Source organism: Heterocephalus glaber, unplaced genomic scaffold (genome assembly GCF_053883595.1).
Source record: "Heterocephalus glaber isolate CG9 unplaced genomic scaffold, H.glaber_assembly_v1.0 deba00001452, whole genome shotgun sequence".
Taxonomy (NCBI): domain Eukaryota; kingdom Metazoa; phylum Chordata; class Mammalia; order Rodentia; family Bathyergidae; genus Heterocephalus; species Heterocephalus glaber.
The window spans coordinates 17,941,813-17,961,199 of NW_028258302.1; the positions used below are offsets into that span (position 1 = coordinate 17,941,813).

The following is a 19,387-nucleotide window of genomic DNA, read 5'->3' on the forward strand; positions in this document are numbered from 1 at the left end:
CCATGAATAGAATCAGGCAGGCCTGACAGTTGAGGGAGCAATTTCTTTTAATTTTATCGGAGTCCAGGACACAACAAGAAAAACACCTGAAACCACATGGAGACAGAAGACGAGACACAACTCCTCCCTCACTGCCTCCCTGGCCCTAGAGTGGGGACACAGTGGGGGTGAGACAGCCAGGGGAGACCTTGAGCCTCAGTCCAGCCCTGCAGGCTCCAGGCCTTCGAGGGAGAAGGGTAAGGGGAGGCAGGGCCCAGCCCCCAAGCGGGGGCTGCTGAGGGAAGGGCCTTGAAGGGCTCCACCTCACCCACATCCTGCCCTAGGGCAGGCAGCACACAGCAGCAAGGGGCCCTGGGCCATGGAAACATTCATGATTGAGAAGCAGCTGCAGTGAGGCAGGAGAGACACATGATTATCCAGGCAGAATCACTGGGGTGGGGCCTGGGAGGGCCCCAAGGACCAAACCCTGAGGTCGCAGGAGGGGGCCCAAAGCGGGGCTAGTGAATGAGGTCCTGAGTGAGTGGGTCAGCGGCTGGGCCCCTTCTCCCGCTGCCTACAGCCCCTCCAATACTGCTGCCAGCCCGCCTCCGGGGAAGCAGGGTAAGGAAGCAGCCCACCCTGCTGCACACTACCAGGTGGCCAAGGCCAGGAAGGAAGGCCCAGCCAGGCCTTGGCTGCTTGCCCCAGAGGCCTGTGGGAAGAGGATGGGGCGGGGAGCGGGGGAACAAGGGCTCAACCGGCTCAGATCCAAGATGGTGCCACAATTGCTTGCTGGGTCCCCTGTGAGCTGGGGAACTGTACTGGGAGCCAGCAACTCTGCTTAGACTGGAGGCAGCAGCTTCTCAAGAAATTCCTTCACAGCTGCCATCTCCTAGGGGTAGGGGGAGACTGTGAGGCTCCTGGGCTGGAGGGAGGAAGGAGAGGGGAGGGAACAGGAAGTTCCCCACTGACCTGGGGACAGGAGCTGTGCATGACACCTGGATATGTCTTGAACTGGACCTTGGCAGGTGTGACCACAGACCGGAGCTTCTCAGCTGTCAGGGCCCCAAACCGTACTGGCACCATGGGGTCCAGCTCCCCATGGCACTGAAGGATGGCCAGGTCCTTAGCACTGCCGTTGGCTGCCTGTGGGCCAATAGGACTCAGAGGGCAAAGCCAGCACAGCAGAACAATGCAAGCCTCAAGGACATTCAAAGGCAGGAGGGGATCTGGGGGAACACTCACCTGGGGGAAATTCCGGTGCAGAGGCAGCCAGCAGCTCAATGCCACAATGCCAGCCAGAGGGTGCGGGCAGGTGAGGGCTGTGTACAGGGACAGGGCCCCACCCTGGAGGGAGGAGAGGAGCACAGGACATTAGGCCACAGCTCCCCAACCTGGCCCCCCACCTCACTGCCCCCTCACCTGTGAAAAGCCACCCAGAACGATTCGATTGGCAGGGATCCCATTCTTCATCTCATGTTCAATCAGGGCCTTGACTGCAGGGAAGGGCATGACTGGGTAGGGGAAGCTGCTGGGCCCCCCAGGGAGCCAGGCAGGCACTGCCCAGTGCTCTCCAGGGGACGGGAGGGGAGGGGGTGCAGAGGAAGGGTTGGGCCCTTACTGTTTTCTGCAGCCTTTTTGATGCCAGCCTCATCCTCTGGGGCGTCTGGACTCAGTCCCATCAGGTCAAACCTGGGGAGCAGAGGGTTGCTGCTAGAAGCCCCAGGCCAGGCCCCGGCAGCCCCTCAGCACCTGTCTCCCCCAGCCCACACTCACCAGGAGGGCATCACCATCTTCATGTTGAGTGTCACAGGGATCCTAGGCCTGGGGAGAGAAAGCCAGAGGGCCCATCATGGTCAGGAGGGAGCAGGGAGCCACAGCAGAGGCCCCTGTGGGCCCCCCCACAGCAGGCAGGGCCTGTGTTTAAGGTGTTGCCAGGCAACTTGCCACGTGGGGCACCGGGCTGTGGTTGGGACAGCAGCTAGTGATGCAGAAGCAGACAGAGACCAACATCATGGTGACCAGGTTCCAGCTCGGTGGGTGAGTACTTGGGGAAGGGGCATGGGAAGTCCCAGTCTAGGAGACCCTAGGGCTGGGGGCTGGTACTGGACCCCATTCTTGGGGGCTTCCTAGGAGCTGAGGCTGAATTTTTGGCACTTCTGACTGCTGTGAGTCCAGGCTCTGGGATGCAGCTGACAGAACAGGTCTGGGACCGCAGAAGCATCCCCACCACTGCTGATCCCCCAACAGGACACCCCTCAGCCCCTCCCTTGCTGGGGTGACACTCACGCATGGGGACAGATGTACTTGACGTGAGGGAGCCGGATGGTGGAGAGGGCATCAGCCCAGCTGTGCCTGTAGGAGGGAAGGGAGAGAAGGCTCCGATGAAGGAAGGGTAAGGGGGGCAGCAGCCCTGCTGGCTGGCCCCTGCCCCACCTCCCCATGGAACACTCCCCAACTCACTGACCCTGTGTCTCCAAGTCCATGTAAAAAAATAACCTGGAAAAGGTCAGAAAAGGGAAGATGAGTAAGTTCCCCCTTTGGATCTTCCAATTCCAGCCTGCCCTTCCCTACCCCTAGGGACCTGGGGTGACCCAAGGTGACAGCCAACAGGTTATTAACCCTAAGCCTCTGGCTTCAGGCTACTCCCTTCTCAACACTGCCACCTCCACGTTTCCCATGCCCCCTCCAGCCAACTGTCCCCAGCAGGTCTGGCTGTACCTATACCCAAGGGCTACCAAGGTGAAAGGGGTCCCTTACTGCGGCCGTTTCCCGCTCAGCTCCAGACACGGTGGCAGCGTCGGTGAGCAGGGGCACAGACATGGTGTTACCACACATACACTGCAGGCCTCCCTGCAGGCTGGGCCTGCACAAAGGAGGGGGTGCGGTCAAGAGCAAGGCCAGCAGGGGAAAGCCTCCTGGCTCCAGGGCCTCACCAGGGCCATCACCATCCCCGCCAGCAGCGGTGGGGAAGGGGGTGCCACAGAGAAAAGGCAAGCAAGAAGTCCTGGAGCAGAAGGATAGAAGTCTGCCTCCATGCCAGGGCTGAAAAGCAGAGGTAGCCGCCTCAGCGGTCTAGAACTTCTGTGTCTGGTTCTGGCCCAGCCCCAGAGCCTGAGCTTGCTGGAGATGGGCAGGGTAGGGCTTAGGGGCTGAGGGGAGAGGAGGCAGGGTGACCTTAATCCCCCACCACCACCGCCAATGCTCCTCACTGGCAACTGTCTCCTCCCTAGTCTCCAATCAACCCTCCTCTGGAGACCCTGGGTCCAGAGGATCCAAGTCTGGGTCGGAATGGGAAACAAGAGGGAAAGAAGTGCCAGGGAAATAAGCTTCCAGCCACCTCATCTCCATCCTCCCTTCCTCCCATCCAGCCTTCACAGCAGTTTCTACTGCAAAATTCCCAGAGCCCCTGGGGGCTGTCTATGTCCCCTGAAAGCATAAGGACTTCCATCTGCCACCCACCCCCCAACTGGTGCTCCACATCCCCCCAGGAATGAGGCTACCTGCAGCTGCTGCCGTCACTGACTCCAAATGGGCCCCTAGCTGAACAGGTTCTGGGACTCCCAAACACACAAAAGAATGTCAGGCTGGCTGGCCCCTCCCCGTCCTTAGCATCCTCCAAACTCCGGAATCTTCCGCTACCTGCCTCTAAGTGCCTACCCTTCACAGGGTGCCCAGCCCTGCCAGCCTTCCAGGAGGCTGCCACCTTCAAGCTTAGCCCTCGTGTCCTCTCCAGCAGGAAGCTCACACAGGACCTCACACCTCTGACCCTGGAGTGTCTCTCCCCAAGGGGAATGCACCTCCCGCCCTGGGATTCCCTTCCTTCTCCACTCTGGGGGCTGCAACCTCCCACCCTGGAGGCCTCCCTTTGCGGGGTGCCATACCTCGACCTGGTGTTCCCCTCCTCCCAGTAAGACACAGGGTCTCCCACTTCTCACCATGGGAACTTCTGCTGGGACCCAGGGCCAGCCTCTCCCCACAGAGACATTTCCCACACCGACCCAGGACGCGCACCTGCCCACCAAGGGGCTCTCTACGTTTTGACCCTGGGGAAGCCCCCGCCCCACAATGGCATCTCTCAGTTCCAACCGTGAAGTCCCTCTCCGCACCCGGACAGCCCCTTGCCCGGCCGCTCCACTCCCGAAGTCCCCAGGACTGGACAGCGCCTTCGCACCTTGCTCCCCGCCCCCATCCTCCCGGCCGTGCCGCTCCCCGCGCCTGGACCCTGCCAACGCCATGCAGCCCCGCTCGGTCCCGCTCCGCCCGCCGGGTACCTCGCTCCCTGGGGCTTTCGCAACCGCTCGGGCAATTCTCCTCTTTCTCCCACAGACACACACTCTTCCCCCTCAGCCGCCCCCGCCGGAACTTCCGTTCGAGTCCCGGGAACCCAGCCATTGTGCTGCCGGAAGTAGCCTGGCCAGCGGTACGGAACCCGGAAGCTGGCCGGGCTTCCCAGCTAGGAGCTGCCATATTGCCGGCAGTGGGGCCACTCCCTGTCACTCGGCGCCCACCTGCAGCATCTGCTCAGGGAATCACCAGCACCTGCAGCATCCAGGGAGGGCATCCTGCTTCCTCCACCACCCGGGCGCCTCCGGAGGAAATCTATCAGGGAGAGGCCTTCCTTACACTATTAAGCATCAAGTTTGTCACCTTCCCAGCCCTATGAGGCACACCTCATTATGTCGTTGGGAACTTGCCAGTGTTTTGGCTTTTTAAAAATACATTTTACTGTTTATATTTACACATCAGATATATAGTAAAATAGTCACTATAATGGAACACATTAACGTATCTATCATCCTAGCAGCTGTTAGCTACTCATTTAGCAAAACTCCTGAATATAACACACTATTTTAAACTATGGTCCTCATATTGTATACTGGATCTTTCAACTTGTTCATACTGGCTACTAGTTTCCATGCCTTATTCCAGAATCATGGATGGGACCATATACACTGACCTGAAAAGACCTGCAATCACCTACTCATCCACTCTTAAATATGAAGAAACCAAGGCTCAGAGAAAGGAGGTAAACAAACAGCAACCTCAAGGTAATACTGTATTCTGCTTTTCTTGACCTGCTTCTTATGCTATAAAGTGGTAATAATAACCACCCTGCCTACTTCATAGCTTAGCTGTTAGGTTCAAATGGTGTGAGCATGCTTTATACACTGTTAAATCACAGTGGGAAGCCTTAATCACCCTAAAAAGGACCCTGGGAAAATACAGGCTACATCATGATAGACAGACAGGCATGGACAGTGTTGTCTTAGCTCTGCCCTTTACAAACAAAACAACGCACGGTGCACAAAATGCCACCCTGAAATTCACCAGGAACAAAAGTGTTTCATTTGGTCATCACTGAGTCATCTCTTTCATTGGTAAAGTAGAAATAGGGCCCAGGGTCCACAGAAAGGCTGAGAAGCAAACTGAGTAAACTGAAGGACCAAGTCCCTGGGAGAACACGTGAGGATCTGCAAACAGGAAATGAGTCACACTTGTCCCTCAGCAGCTGAGGACTCATTCTCCCAGGTTAACCTAACTAGTTTTTTTTTTTGAACTGAAAGAAAACAGTACAAACTTGGAAGCTTAACAAAGCACTTTTCACCAGGCCAAGAGGCAGTTTGGTCTAGAATACTCAACAGGTCACAGAGATGGGGCATAAAATACTAGGATTCTGGACAGAAAAATGGCACATGGGATCCCAGCAAGCCAAGGAGCCAGGACTGGATATCAAAAGCCAAAGGATAAAAGTAGGAAACAACACAGCTGCCCCTTTACCCACAGAATCCCTGCTCTGTCTGCTTATGGAAGAAACCATGTTCCTCTGGAACGTCCAATTACCTGGGACATCACAGCACATTCAACAAATTTTTCGAAGCGAAACTTCAAATCCAGAGGTCCAGTCCCAGGGGCTGTGATTTGTGCTTTAATTAATGGAACTTATGAAGGGCCAGTCTGCTGTGAGATTTCTAACCTTGTTTTTCCTCTTGCCCAAATTAAAACATAGCCCTTCTTTTAATCCTCAAAAATATCCAGCTGAAAAGCAAGGGATGTAGCTCAGTGGTACAGCCCTTGCTGAGCATGTGTAAGGCCCCAGGTTCAATCCTCCACCACCAAAAACAAACAAACAAACAAACAAACAAAAATCCAGCTGAGATTGGCTGTGGCTGAGGAGTGGGTAGAATGCTTACTATATCACCAACAGCACTTGCATTCTACTTTATTTTAGGCTGGTTTTTATGTTTTTATTTTTTGAGACAGTCTTACTTTATAGCCCAAGCTGGCCTTGAACATGAAGCAATACTCCTGTCTCAGCCTCCTGAGTGCTGGAATTACAACATGTGTGCACCACCACACCCAGCTAGGCTACATTTTAGAATTTTGAGGCCCAACAATGCTTGGGGTGGCAGACTCCTGAGGACAAGCTAGAGAAAGTGACTATATTCTCCTGATAACAAGAGAAGGCCCATCCCTCTGAGGAATTCTCTCAAGATGATCAAGTTCAACAGTAATGAAGTAGTATCAACTGCTCCTACTTAACAAGGGATAGAATAGTGACCATCTCCAATCCCCTTTTCAGATACTGTACTTAAATTCTAACTGCTATACTGACTTTCAAATTTTAAATCCGAAGTATTTGGTCCACCTTTGGATGGAATGTGCTGCTCATTTGCTTTCCTCAAGTGCAGGTCTTCTGATGTGTTCTAGAATCTGTCCTCCCTTGTTTGTGTAAATGTCACTCCACACATAACTTTCCGTCATTAACCCATGCCCTCTTTTCAAAATGTGGGTACAGGAGTGTTTTTAATATATTGTACAGCATTAAGTTTGAACTTTCCTGGAGCAAGTGATCTAGTCTCAAATTAACTGTGGCACTTCTTATAATCTACCTAAATCAAAACAAAAAATTTCAAAGTTTAATACAGTTTGCAGTAAAATGAAAGTGTCATCAATAGTATGGAGAGCTCAAAAAATACAAACATTAAATTTGGCAAGGATTTATTAAGAAGCTTATTAGTCACAGTGAATAAAAGCCATGAACAGAAGAACTCAAGAGACCTCCAAATTCTGGCACTGAGCTTACAACACAAGTTAGAAGCTAATAAACATGAAGGAGGTTCCCATGGAATCTTAACTAAGTCTCAGTCTTAGACCAACCAGGTTACCCACAAACACAGAAATGATTCCCATGCTCTCCCCAGATTGCTTAGCTAGGCAGCAGGAAAGACCTTTCCCCCCAAGCTACCACACGTCATCAAGAGACTTCTGCCTTTCTGGCTATAACCATGGAATACTTGTGCATGACAGACAACTCCAAGCTGGGCAACTTGACAAGAATGCTGAGCAGTGACAGGGACGCATAAGCAGGGACAGGGTTTCTAGTTGGGAGACCCTCCTGATGGCTCAGACACACAGTCCTGAGGCTTCAGAAGGTTGTCTACAGCCCAGGAGTTTCCATTATTTAAAAACAAGTCACACAAAAATCCTGCCACAAAGCAAGACACTTGGGCTTCCATGGCCACACTGGCTGGAAAAGCAAGCATTATCCATGACTGACAGGTGCCACCCAACCCAAAACCTGATTTCTGTAGTGCTCTACAGAATAGTGGTGTGGTGTCTTCCATAGGCCTGGTTTTTGCATCGAAACCCAAGGACAAGGCTTCGGCAGAAGCTGTGGCAGCCAACTTGTGCTGGAGCCGCACTTCCGTCCTTCCCAGCAGGCAGTCACCCTCCTCACTGACACAGCACATCTGTGGGAGCCCGGGCTAACTTTAGGAAATGAAGTGTGTCTGTGGGGTAACCTGCTGGACTCGGTGGTCTGCCGGGTTGGCTGACGCTTCGTAGTTGCAGATGGTCACCTCATGTCGCCGAAGCTACAAGAAAACAAGAGGCTGGGTCAGCCAGCCAGAAAAGAACTGTCCTTTCCCAGAGCATATATGGAGTGGCCTCAGTCAGGTTCTCTTCTAGAGTCATTTCTAAAGCTCCCCTCTTCATCCTGACAAGCCCGTCGATAAGATCATTATCAAGGATTAACCTAACTGGGAAGCCCCACTTCCCCACCCATTTCTTTTTTTTTTGGTACAGGAGATTGAATTCGGGATCTTGCCCTTTCGAGGCAGGCAAGCGGCACCACTGAGCTAAATCCCCAGCCCTTCCCCACCCATTTCTGCCCTAATGAGGGTACCACAAGAAGAGAAAGCTGTCTAGCTCATTTATCATCTTATCTCTAGTGCTTATAACAAGATCAAGGATTTTTCTTTTTTTTGGTGCTGGGAATTAACCCAGGGTCTCATGTATACTAAGCACATGCCGTTGATCATATATGATGAAAGAATTTCAAAGTGAAGAACTGTGCATTGATTTGAATTACACAATATCAACCTATTAAAAATACTTCTGTCAAATGAGAACAGTTTATAGTAATTAAAACAAGAAAAATTACAGACAGACAGAGCAACTGATGCATCACTTGCTCTTCTTTCCCCTCCAACAGCACCTGCTGTACAGGGTGCAGATACACATTTATCAGCCTCCTCTTACCTCAGTCCATTCTCCTCTCAGGCCAATATAGAAGACCTTTGTGGTATCTGCTCCAAAGTTTTTTGAAATATGAATTGAGAGATGATAGACATTTGAAAAACGGGAAATTCTGGAGCATGAAAAGGAGGGAGAGAAGACACAGGTTACTGACCAGCAAGCATCTTGCCACCAGGGAAAACAACTTTCAGTACCAACTTGTGGTAAAACCCAGGCAAATGTCAGAGAACACTCTTGGGCTCCTCTCTGGACAAGCAATTAATTCAGAGAACAATTGCTGAGTATCTGCCAGATCCTGTCCAAGGCAACAGAATAAACACTACCTGCAAGGACCAGGAATGAGAACTGCTGTGTGACCAAGCAGGGACTCTAAAGGGTGTTTAGTGTTGACAAAACTAATGAAAAGACAAAAGTAATGAAAAGATAAGGTGGCCACGTGTAACTCAGTCTCTGTAAGCCCACTATCCAAAGAGGAATTCCGAAAACATGCTTCCCAAGACCAACCTAAGAACCCATCCATATCTGCCAAGCGCTTACAAGTTAGTAAGTCTGTGGCTTGCACTGACTCTCTGCCAAAAATTGACCAAGCCAAGGATCAAGCCTCCTCTTGAGTTTTGACTCATTTCTGACGCTGAGAGCAGGAAACTGGCCAAAAATAAATAGAGAGCCACAGAGAACAGAAGTCAAGTCCTGTGCTTACTTTGTAGCATACTCTAATTCTCCTGTAAGATCCCGGTTCAGACTAAAGGTCTGATCTGGCTCCCTTTCTGTATCATCAAACGACATCTGTGGAATGTTCTTGTACCTGGGAAAGGGAAGAAAAGTCAAGAAACATGCATTATCACATCTTTCAGTTTTTCAAAACTTCTTATTGACTGCTCAACTGTCTTCAGTCGTAGCAGAAAGAGATCAAACTTTGGGGTCAAGTTTTAGAAATGCCATTTTATTGACAGTTGCATATAAATATCTTTTAGCTAACAAGAAAAGAGCAGAGAGCTGGGTGTGGAGGGACACACCTATAGCCTCAGCTACTTGGGAGGCTGAGGCAGAAGGATTGCTTGAATCCAGGAGTTCAGGGCTAGCCTGGGCAACATAGCAAGATCTCTTATCTTAAAAAAAGAAAAATAAATAATGAAGTAAGAGCTCAAACTGCAACCTAACTCAGTGTTATCTGAGTGGGTTAAAATCATAAGAAGCAATACAAAGAGACAGCTCAAAGGTCACATGGAGCAAATGCATGGAAAAAATAAGCAACTCAGCACAATCAGACCACACTGAGGATGTGAAATAAAACAGCTTACTCGTGGGAAGAGAAAATACATACTTTGGCAGCAACATATTAAACACAGTTAAGAGATGAGATCAGGTAACCTTACACTCAAGCATTTATGTGTCCAAAAATTACCCAATACACTCAAGTCACCTTACAGCTCTTAGATGATACAATCCGGGGATTTCTGTTTCAAAAGAGCAAAAAGGCTGCAGATTCAAAAAAGGCTGTAGAGGGCCGGGGATTTAGCTCAGTGGTTCCGCTGCCTGCCTTGAAAGCGCAAGGATCTGAGTTTGATCGCCGGTACCAAAAAAAAAAAAAAAGGCCGTAGAAAGTTAAAACTGCTAGTGAAAAAAATATTTGTTAAGGAAAAGTCTAAGAGACAGCAATCTATAACACTCCAATTTGGAGGACTAAGGCACATATCCCAGCGACCTCCCTGGTGTTTTATTTACATACCCACATGGGAAGAGCCTAGATTTTAGGTGCAGCAAAATGTATGTAATTTAAGAAGGCCAATGTTTCCTTCAAAGTGTTTTAAGAATGATGCACAGCAGAATAATAAGACTGCACATTTATGAGCAGCATTATGAGAGGCAGTGTAGCACTGTAGTTAAAAGCAGTGTCTCAACCTACAGAATGGCAGAAAATATCTGCATACTATTCATCTGACAAGGCATTACTATCCAGGATATACAAGGAGTGATCAAATGTACACGATGAAAGTTTAAAAACTTTATTATAGTAAAAGGCACACTGTCATTAATCCTCCTCAAAATACTCCCCCTCACTTCAAATACACTTATCCCATCATTCTTGCCACTTTCTGAAGCAGTTCTGAAGTCCTCTTCCATGAGTTTCTTTAGGAGGTATGTTCAAAGCTATGGTGAATGCTGCTGCTGAGTGCCATCTAACTGAAAGACAGGTTTGTAAAAATATTACAGTGTGTCTTTATCCACCTTATTCACTAGATCTGGTACCTTGTGACTTCTGGCTTTTCTCCAAAGTCAAAATGACCATGAAAGGGCTAGGGATTTAGCTCAATGGCACCACATCAGCCTTGCAAGTGCAAGGTCCTGAGTTGGATCCCTGGTACCAAAAAAAAAAAAAAAGACCACGAAAGGTAAACATTTTGAATCAATGCAAGACATAGAGGCAGCCACGAGAGCACAATTAAGGACAGAAGAAAAGACTTCCATAACTGCTTCAGAAAGTGGTAAGAACTACAGGATAAGTATATTTGAGGTGAGGGGGAGTACTGTGAGAAGAATTAATGACAATGTGTCTTTTATTGTTTTTTTAAATTTTGTTTTGTTTTTTGGTACTGGAAATTGAACTTGGGACCTTGTGCTTGCGAAGCAGGCAGTGGAACCACTGAGTTAAATTCCCGGCCCTTGTTTTGGTTGTTTTGAGACAGGGTCTCGCTATGTAGTTTAGGCTGGGCTTGAACTCACAGTGATCCTCTTACCTCAGCCTCTTGAGTGCTGGGATTATAGGCATGCACCACACCTGGCTTTTGCTATAATAACTAAACCCAGCTTTTGCTGTAATACATTTTTCAAAATTTAAACACATACTAGCTTTCTTGTTTTTCCTTTTTGAAATGGGGTCTTGGTATGTATTTCAAGCTGCCCTTGAATTCACTATGTAGCCCAGGCTAGCCTCACACCCACAATGATCTTCCTGATTCAGCCTCCCAAATGCTGAGATTACAGGCATGAGCCACCATGGCCAGCTTAAACACAAAACTATTTTTTGATTATACTGTACCTCATATCTAGAACTCAAAACAACTCAATAACCAAGGTGTAGTGGCACACACCTATAATCCCAATACTCAAGAGTTTGAGGCAGAAGGACTGCCACAAATTCAACGCCAGCCTCGGCTACACAGTGAGTTCAAGGCATCCTGAACTACATAGTGGGATCTTGTCTCAAAATAAAAAACAGGCAAATAATCTGAACGGATGCACCTCAAAACAAAACATGCAAATGGCCAACAAGTATATGAAAAATGCTCATTGTCACTAATTATCAGGGAAATGCAAATCAAAATTACAGATATGATTTCACTCACTTCTGGGTAGTTATTATCAAAAAGACAAAAAATAAATGCTGATAAGGATGGGAAGAAAGAGAAGCTTTCATACACCACTGATGGGAATATAATTTTGGACTCCCACGGAAGATTCTCAAAACATGCGATACAGAAGTACCATATGATCCAAGAATTCCATTACTGGGTTTACATCCAACAATAAGAAAATCAGCATTTCAAAGAGACATCTGCACTCATGTTTTTATTTATTCCAACATTATTCACAAGAGCCAAGATACAGAATCAACCTAGGTGTTCATTAATGGATAAATAAAGAACACGTAGTTCCATACACTATGCAACATTGTTCAGCCATAAAAAAGGATGAAATCCTAACATTTGTGGCAACATGGGGCGAGCCTATGTTAAATGAGTCAGGCACAGAAAGACAAATACTACATGTGAGACTTCTCTGTAGTTCTCACTTATCTGTAGAATCTATAAAAGTTGGTCTCGTGAAGTACAGGGTAAAACTGCTTACCAGAGGCTGGGAAAGGTGAAGGATGAAGAGATGGGCAGAAGATATTTAATGGGTACACAGGGATGCAGCTGAATAGGAGGAAGAACCTCAAATGTTCTGAATAGCACAGTAACATCACTATGGTTGACAATTGTACAGTTCAAAACAGGTGGTAGAGAAGAGTTTAGTCTTTTGGGGGTACTGAGATTGAGCCCAGGACTTCATCCATGCCAGGCAAACACTCTACCCTTGAACACCATCCCAACCCTATAGAAGATTACTTTTCTTTTTCTTTTTTTGGTACCAGGGATCAAACTCGGGACCTTTTGCTTTCAAGGCAGGTGGCAGCACCACTGAGCTAAATCCCCGGCCCCACTTTTCTTTTTGAGAAAGCATCTCACTATGTATTCAAGCCACCCTTGAATTCACTATGTAGTCCAGGCTGACCTTGAATTCACAGTGATCATCTTGCCCTAGCCTCCCGAGTGCTGAGATTGCAGGTATGCACCACCACACCAGACAAAGGATTCTGAATGTTCTCAACAGAAGGAAATGACAAATATTTAAGTGATGGACACACCAATCATCCTGATCTGAACATTACACATGGTATATATTTGTTGCACTATCACACTGTAGCTCATAAAAATGTACACTTATTATGCGTCAACTAAAGTCAAATTAAATAAAAAGCAATGTCTTGAGCTAGACTCCTAGGTAGTGATAGCAAACCTTTTAGAGTTTTCAGTGATAACAAACAGCCAGCTGTGGCACTCTTGCCTTAGGTTCGCCACTACTGGTCTACAGCCTACAGCCTCTATCACTTATCAGCTATGTAATTTGAGGAAATGATTTGTGTCTCAGTTTCATTATCTATAAAATGTAGATAGTGATAGTATGAATTCCATACAGCTAATACAGAGACAAACTTGAATCAATTTTTTTTTTTCTGATACCGGGGATCGAACTTGGGTCCTTGCTCTTGTGAGGCAGATGGCGGAACCACTGAGCTAAATCCCCAGCCAACTTGAATCAATTTTAAGAGGCTGATATATTTGTTTGTTTGTTTGTTTGTTTGTTTTTGGTACCAGGGATTGAACTCAGGTCCTTGCACTTGCAAAGCAAGCAACAGAACCACTGAGCTAAATCCCCGGCCCTGTGCTATGTATTTTAAAGCAATCATAGATGTACTATTTTATTCATAAGTACTTCATAATAACTTATGCCATTTTACCCGTAAATACTTCAGTATGTAAGGACATCTATTTTGGGGGTTTGTTGTTGTTTTGTTTTATGAGATAGGATCTCATTATGTAGCCCAGACTGGCCTGAAACTTTCGATCCTCCAGCCTTACCCTCCTGAGTGCTGGGACTACAGGCATGTACTATCATGCTGGCTAATAAGGACTTTAAAAAACATACCAGGCCTGGGATGTAACTCAGTGCCACCACACCTGCCTGGAAAGCGCAGAGTCATGAGTTCCATCCCTGGTACTGGGGGTGTGGGGGGGCGGGGGGGAGAAAAGAAAAAACATACCAGCCAGGTGTGGTGTTGCATGTCTGTAATCCCAGCACCTGGGAGGCTGTGGGAGGAGGATCACTGTGAGCTCGAGGCCAGCCTGGGCTACACAGTGAGTTAAAGGCCAGCCTGAGCTACACAGCAAGACCCTGTCTCAAATTAATTAAATTAGTTAAATTTTAAAAACATATCTATTGTGCTCGCTTCAGCAGCACATATATTAAAAACATATCTATGATACCATTTCATAGTAATTAACAGTATTAGCAATTAACCAAGTTGTAATTCCTTTTTTTTCTTTGCACTTGGGATCAAAACTAAGGCCTCAAGCTAGATAAGCATTCTATCACTGAGCTATTACCTCTAGTATCAATAATTTTTTAATATCATGTAGCACAGTGATGGCAAACCTTTCATAAATGAGTGCCCAGGGCCAGAGATTTAGCTCAGTGGTTCCGCCACCCTCGCAAGTACAAGGACCTGAGTTCGATCCCAGGTACCAAAAAAAAAAAAAAAATTGTGAACAGAAATGAGTGCCCAAACTGCAACCAAAAACCCACTTATTTATCATAAAGTGCCAACATTGCAATTAAATCCATATATTGGGGTTTTAGTGTAGAAGAAACAACTCATACATTATCATATTTTATTTTAAAAGAAAAACAACATGTGTACCATAGGTTCACCACCACTGATCTAACACCTAGTCTGTATTCAAATTACCCTAATTTTTTTTTTTTTTTTTTTGGTACTGGGGATCGAACTCTGGACTTTGAGCTTGCAAGGCAGGTGGCGGAACCACTGAGCTAAATCCCTAGCCCTAAATTACCCTGATTTAAGATTCCCAATTTAACTTTTCTGGATGTGTCACAATGGAATCCCATAGTTAAACAGATAGCATTTTAAAATTATCTTTGTATAAAATAATGGTGCATTAACAATCAATGACATCTTAAATTTGGTAAGTTGTAATATAAAAAGTGTGCTTATAACTGTTAAGTATTTGTACCTGCTCACCCAAAACAGGATACAAACTATGCTCCACACCTATTCCAAGCTCTTTAAATGTTAGAGGTTAATACCTTGAACCACCAGTGGTACATGTATGGCTGTCATGGACACACCACTGGTAGTTCAGAGCTGCCTGGCAGTAAGACGGCATTACAGCCCTGTTGTGAACATGTTAAAGTCTTTCCACAATCTTATGAGGTTGTATTATTGATATTCCCATCTTACATATGAGAAAATTAAGGCATAGAGAAGATATGAAATGTCCTAAAATCATGTAGCAGCTAGTAAATATACAGCCAGAATTTTGTTTCAGTACTGGGGATTAAATCCAAGGAGTGCTGAGCCATAACTCCAGGGCTTTTTATAAAACTGAGACAAGATCTAAATTACACAGGCTGGCCTCAAACTTGTGAGCCTCCTGTCTCAACCTCAGAGTACCTGGGATTACAGGTTTGTGCCACCATGCCCAGGTACAGCTAGACTTTGAACTCACTTGACTCTAGAGCCTACACTGGAACCACTAGACTAGGGATGTCTAGTTCTCTGAAGCAAACCCACCTTCCCAATAATTGAGTCCCCAAAAGCATCAGATCAGACATTTTCCTTAAAATGATTAAATATACGGATCTGCTTTTACTAATCTATTGGGGGGATAGTTGTTGTTTTGAGACATGTCACTGTAGTTCAGGCTGGCCTTGAACTCACTGTGTAGCTGAGGCTGGCCTCCAACTTGCGGTGATCTTCCTGACCTTGTCTCTTGAGTGCTGGAATTACTGGCATGCATCCCCTCACCCAGCTATTTTTTGTTAAGAGTAGGAAAAATTTATCTTTGGTTTTCTGAGACAGGTTCTTACTTGTAGCTCAGTCCAGCCTATGTACCTCAGGCTGGCTTCAATCTTGCAATTCTGCCTCTGTGCCCCATGTGCTGAGATTAAAGGTATGCACCACTGTATCTGGATATGAATTTGCTCTTATTTGGTTTTGGTTTGTTTGTTTTTGAGACGGTTTCATTATATAGTCCACCCTGACCTTGAGCTAGCTATGTAGCCCAGGCTGGCTTTGAACTTGTGATCCTGGCTCAGCCTCCTGAGTGCTGGATTACAGGCATGAGCCACCAACCCTAGCATTTACTTTTAAATTCATGTTTTTAACATTCAAAATTGTAATTTAGAGTTCTTGAATCTCTCTAAAGTCCATTTAAATTGTTCAGTATTTTAAGGTGGTTTTTTTTTTTGCAGGGCTAAAGATCAAACAGGGCGGGGGGGCACAAACCAAGGGTTTTGCACACTGGAGGCAAGGGATCTATCACTGAGCTATATCTCCAGCCCCAGATGAAATTTCTTTTATGTAAAGTTCTTATGTATGTTTCTTCAACACTCGGCAGTTTCCTTTTAGGAAGGCAACATTGGGATAAGATAAGCTATCAAGAATGGAGTAACTACCTCTGGGGGCCACAGATATATTGTTGCAAGAGGTATAAAGAACTTTGCTAAACAAAGGTCCCACAAACATAACACATGCAAAGCTGTATGAAATAGCAAGCGTAAATTCTGAAACTAACCCCAAGAGTAGAGTCCATAAAGATCATTTGAGATCTGCAAGGGGTTATTATTATTATTATTTTTTTTTTAGGTAACAGGGATTGAACTCTGGTCCTTGCGCTTGCAAGGCAGGTGATGGAACCACTGAGCTAAATCCCCGGCCCTCGCAATGAGGTTATTAAGAAAGCTGCAAAGTCATCAACACTGGCATTTATAGAATGCTCTCTGAATGAGTGGTACAGTAGTAAGCACTTTGAAAAAAAGAGACAAGCTGTTGGCCCTAAAGATACTTAATCTAAAAATATCATTGAGCACTCAACTGGGGATGTGACTCAACAGTAGGGTGCTTGCCCAAGGCCCTAGGTTTGATCCCCAACATGACAAAAAGTAAAATAAAGAGAACAGTGTATTATGATGTAAATGAGCACAAGACCAACATATTCTAGAAAGAACTTTGAGCCTAGTAAAAGAAAAATGATATTCTGAAAAAAAAAAAAAAGATATTCTGGAATAAAGTGTTACCAGAGAAAGGTAAAGAAACTTAGGAGCTTGGAGAGGGCCTAAGCCCTTGTCACTTACAGTCTCATCTCAGAGGGGTGTGAGTCATCATCCTCTCCCATTATAATGATCCCTTTGAGCTTGACATTGCCCGTAAATCTGCCAGAATGCAAAAGAGAAGGTTGTCAACTTGGGGTTAAATCCCTGCTAAGCTGTGTGACCCTGAGCAAGACCACTCCCCTTTCTGAGCTTTAGTTTGTCAGACTAGATAACTTCTAAGATCCTGACTAGCTCTGGCATTCTGCAATTCTGAGAAATTTACCTCAACTTCTCAGTTATCATTCAACAAATACGTTTCCAGCCTGCTCCAAAAAAGAGCTATGATGCTTTCCTTTTCAAACCCACTGAAGTAATTTATCCCATTTCTAGAAACAGATGCGTGCTCTTGACACAACCAATGAATGAAACCATCTGAGGAAGCAAATGGTTACAGCCTATTTAGCCTGAGGCAGGCACCAAGGAGATACTTACGGAATATTAAACAGAAGCTCTTCATCTGCATCACTTTCAACAAACTGGAGGGGATGGGGAGGAGGGAGGAGAAAGCAACAAATATTTGCTGAGAGCCTACAATTTCAGGCATCTCCCACCCTGTTCTACAAATTGGGGTGCAATCCAAACAGGCAGCCTTCCTCAGGTTTTGCAAGATTTAGTAACTTGAAGCTAACTGATCTTATTCTAATAACCATAGACCATCCAGTGAATTCCTATAATGGGGAGCCTCCTGAACTGAGAATTGAAAGATCGGAGATTATGTGCATTTTTCTGGGGAGAGGGCCCACAGTTTTCGAATGGCTCTCAAAGGGGCCTGTGCTCTAAAATGGGAAACACTCATCCTCTCCCTAGGGCGAGCTTTACCGGGTGATTCAAGGCAGCCCACGAGACCGAGGGTCAAAGATAAGAGAAAACGCCCTCAAAACCAAGCTCCCTCATAGCCCCCACAGCTCTGGAACGGAGCGTTAAGCTGTGTGAAGCCAAAGCGCCCACTTTTCCTCTCTGGGCCTCTTGTTTCCTAGGCGCAAAATGGGAGACTCAACCCTGCTGGCCTCCCAAAGGCTGGCAGGAGACCGGCACAGGAAAGCGCCTGGCGACGGTGCTGTCGTCCTTTTCAACCTCAGGAGCGCGGCTGACGGAGCCCGCCCGCCGCCCCGGCCCCGGCGGCCCACCTTGGAGCGGTCGGTCCGCTCCTCCCACGGCTTGAAAACGCCGCGGCCGCTGCCCTCGCGGCTCTCGTTGAGGCACTGCAGCCGCTCCAGGTCGATGCGCAGGTATAGGCCGTAGGCCAGGCCGCGCTGTTCTGGCGGCTCCTCTCGTTCGGCTGCACAGCGACAACCGCCCCCGCCGTGGCTGTGACCGTGTGACATGGCGACGCCGCCCTCGAACGTCCTTTTGGCACAACCGCGGCTACCACTGCCTCGTTCGCTGCGCCCCGCTCAGACAGCCAAGCGCCGCGTCCCCCGCGTCGTAAAAGGCGCCCGTGCGTGGCGCAGGCGCCGGAGAAGAAGGGGGCGGGGCCCTGGAATTGACGTTTGACAGACGCCTTCCGGCTTTGACTCTTCCTGTGCTGGAGGTGGAGGATTTTATTCTCCCATCTTCACGGATGGAGAAATTGAAGGACAGAATGATGTAGCGAGTGTTCAGAGCAGATGGTGGGGCCAGGATTCGACTGCTCCTCTCCCAAACTAAAGTCTGCGCTCCCTTCTTTGGCCACTACGTTTCTTTGGAACAGGTGGAAGAAAGCTGCGGAGTGATAAGGCCCTGCAGACTGGAAAACATCGCGTTATCGCTGCACGGACGCACTTTGCTAACAACTTTCTGGAGACAAATGTTGGATCTGCTGCTGACGGTTTGAGACTGAATAAGTCATTTCCCTAATTCCAAGACTTGCTTCCTCGCCTGTAAATGGGAAGAATATTATCTGTTTCATAGGATTGCAGGGAGTACTGTATTAAATGAATGCGATTCAGGAACCCAATACAAAGGCTGACACACGAGGTAGACGTTCAGTAGCTGTTGGTTATTATTGTCAAATCCAAACAGTGCCACTTATTAGCTCTGAGGTGTTGGGCAGTTGAACCTCTCTGAAGCTCATCTTACCGCCTGTAAAGTGAAGGATTTGAACTACACGATCTTTTTTGTTGTTTTTGTTTGTTTTTTGAGGCAGGATCTCCCTTTGTAGTTCAGGCTGGCCCTGAACTCACTATGTAGCCCAAGCTGGCTTCGAACTCGAGGCAGTCCTCCTGCCTGAGCCTCCTGAGTGCTGGGATCACAGGCATGTGCCACCACACCTGGTTTAGATGATCTTTAAGCTGCCTCTCCTGTGTGATATTTCAGAACCCTTCTTTTAAACGACTGGTTGTGACCCATTAATAGGTCTTAAAATCCATTTAGCACATTGTGACCAACATTT

At 47.2% G+C, this 19,387-nt stretch overlaps 2 protein-coding genes and 1 long non-coding RNA gene across 4 annotated transcripts; 1 reads left to right on the forward strand and 2 right to left on the reverse strand.

Annotated features, from left to right (window-relative positions):
* Positions 1–29: 29 nt before the first annotated feature.
* On the reverse strand, positions 30–4,398 carry Lypla2 (lysophospholipase 2). Its single transcript, XM_004850563.4, has 10 exons — positions 4,254–4,398; positions 2,740–2,845; positions 2,447–2,478; positions 2,269–2,334; positions 1,756–1,803; positions 1,601–1,671; positions 1,402–1,475; positions 1,225–1,326; positions 952–1,125; positions 30–871 (listed from the first exon to the last, which is right to left on the reverse strand). The coding sequence occupies exons 2-10, from the start codon at positions 2,815–2,817 to the stop codon at positions 821–823; spliced, it is 696 nt and encodes a 231-aa protein (XP_004850620.1). The 5' UTR covers positions 2,818–2,845; positions 4,254–4,398; the 3' UTR covers positions 30–820.
* Positions 1,938–18,139, forward strand: LOC110350413 (uncharacterized). 2 transcript variants are annotated; one of them, XR_015452791.1, is made up of 3 exons: positions 1,938–2,019; positions 4,912–5,030; positions 17,994–18,139. It is a non-coding gene; the product is annotated as an uncharacterized LOC110350413 (long non-coding RNA). The 2 variants fall into 2 exon arrangements; XR_002396971.2 differs by lacking the exon at positions 17,994–18,139 and adding an exon at positions 17,347–17,527.
* Positions 6,965–18,458, reverse strand: Pithd1 (PITH domain containing 1). Its single transcript, XM_004850562.3, has 6 exons — positions 18,144–18,458; positions 17,449–17,492; positions 16,999–17,076; positions 9,221–9,325; positions 8,524–8,632; positions 6,965–7,856 (listed from the first exon to the last, which is right to left on the reverse strand). Exons 1-6 carry the CDS (start codon positions 18,339–18,341, stop codon positions 7,755–7,757), a joined length of 636 nt encoding a protein of 211 aa, XP_004850619.1. The 5' UTR covers positions 18,342–18,458; the 3' UTR covers positions 6,965–7,754.
* Between the last annotated feature and the right edge of the window lie 929 nt (positions 18,459–19,387).

Bases quoted from the DNA above. Each gene is read 5' to 3' on its own strand.
- Pithd1 (XM_004850562.3), bottom strand. From the start codon at position 18,341: ATGTCACACGGTCACAGCCACGGCGGGGGCGGTTGTCGCTGTGCAGCC. The intron at 17,077-17,448 runs GTAAGTATCTCC...GCATTCTGGCAG, and splicing joins GAGCTTCTGTTTAATATTCC to ATTTACGGGCAATGTCAAGC. The intron at 8,633-9,220 runs GTAAGCACAGGA...TTCATGCTCCAG, and splicing joins GAATTAGAGTATGCTACAAA to AATTTCCCGTTTTTCAAATG.
- Lypla2 (XM_004850563.4), bottom strand. From the start codon at position 2,817: ATGTGTGGTAACACCATGTCTGTGCCCCTGCTCACCGACGCTGCCACC. The intron at 1,804-2,268 runs GTGAGTGTCACC...TTCTCTCCCCAG, and splicing joins AAGTACATCTGTCCCCATGC to GCCTAGGATCCCTGTGACAC. The intron at 1,126-1,224 runs GTGAGTGTTCCC...ATTGGCCCACAG, and splicing joins TGCACCGGAATTTCCCCCAG to GCAGCCAACGGCAGTGCTAA.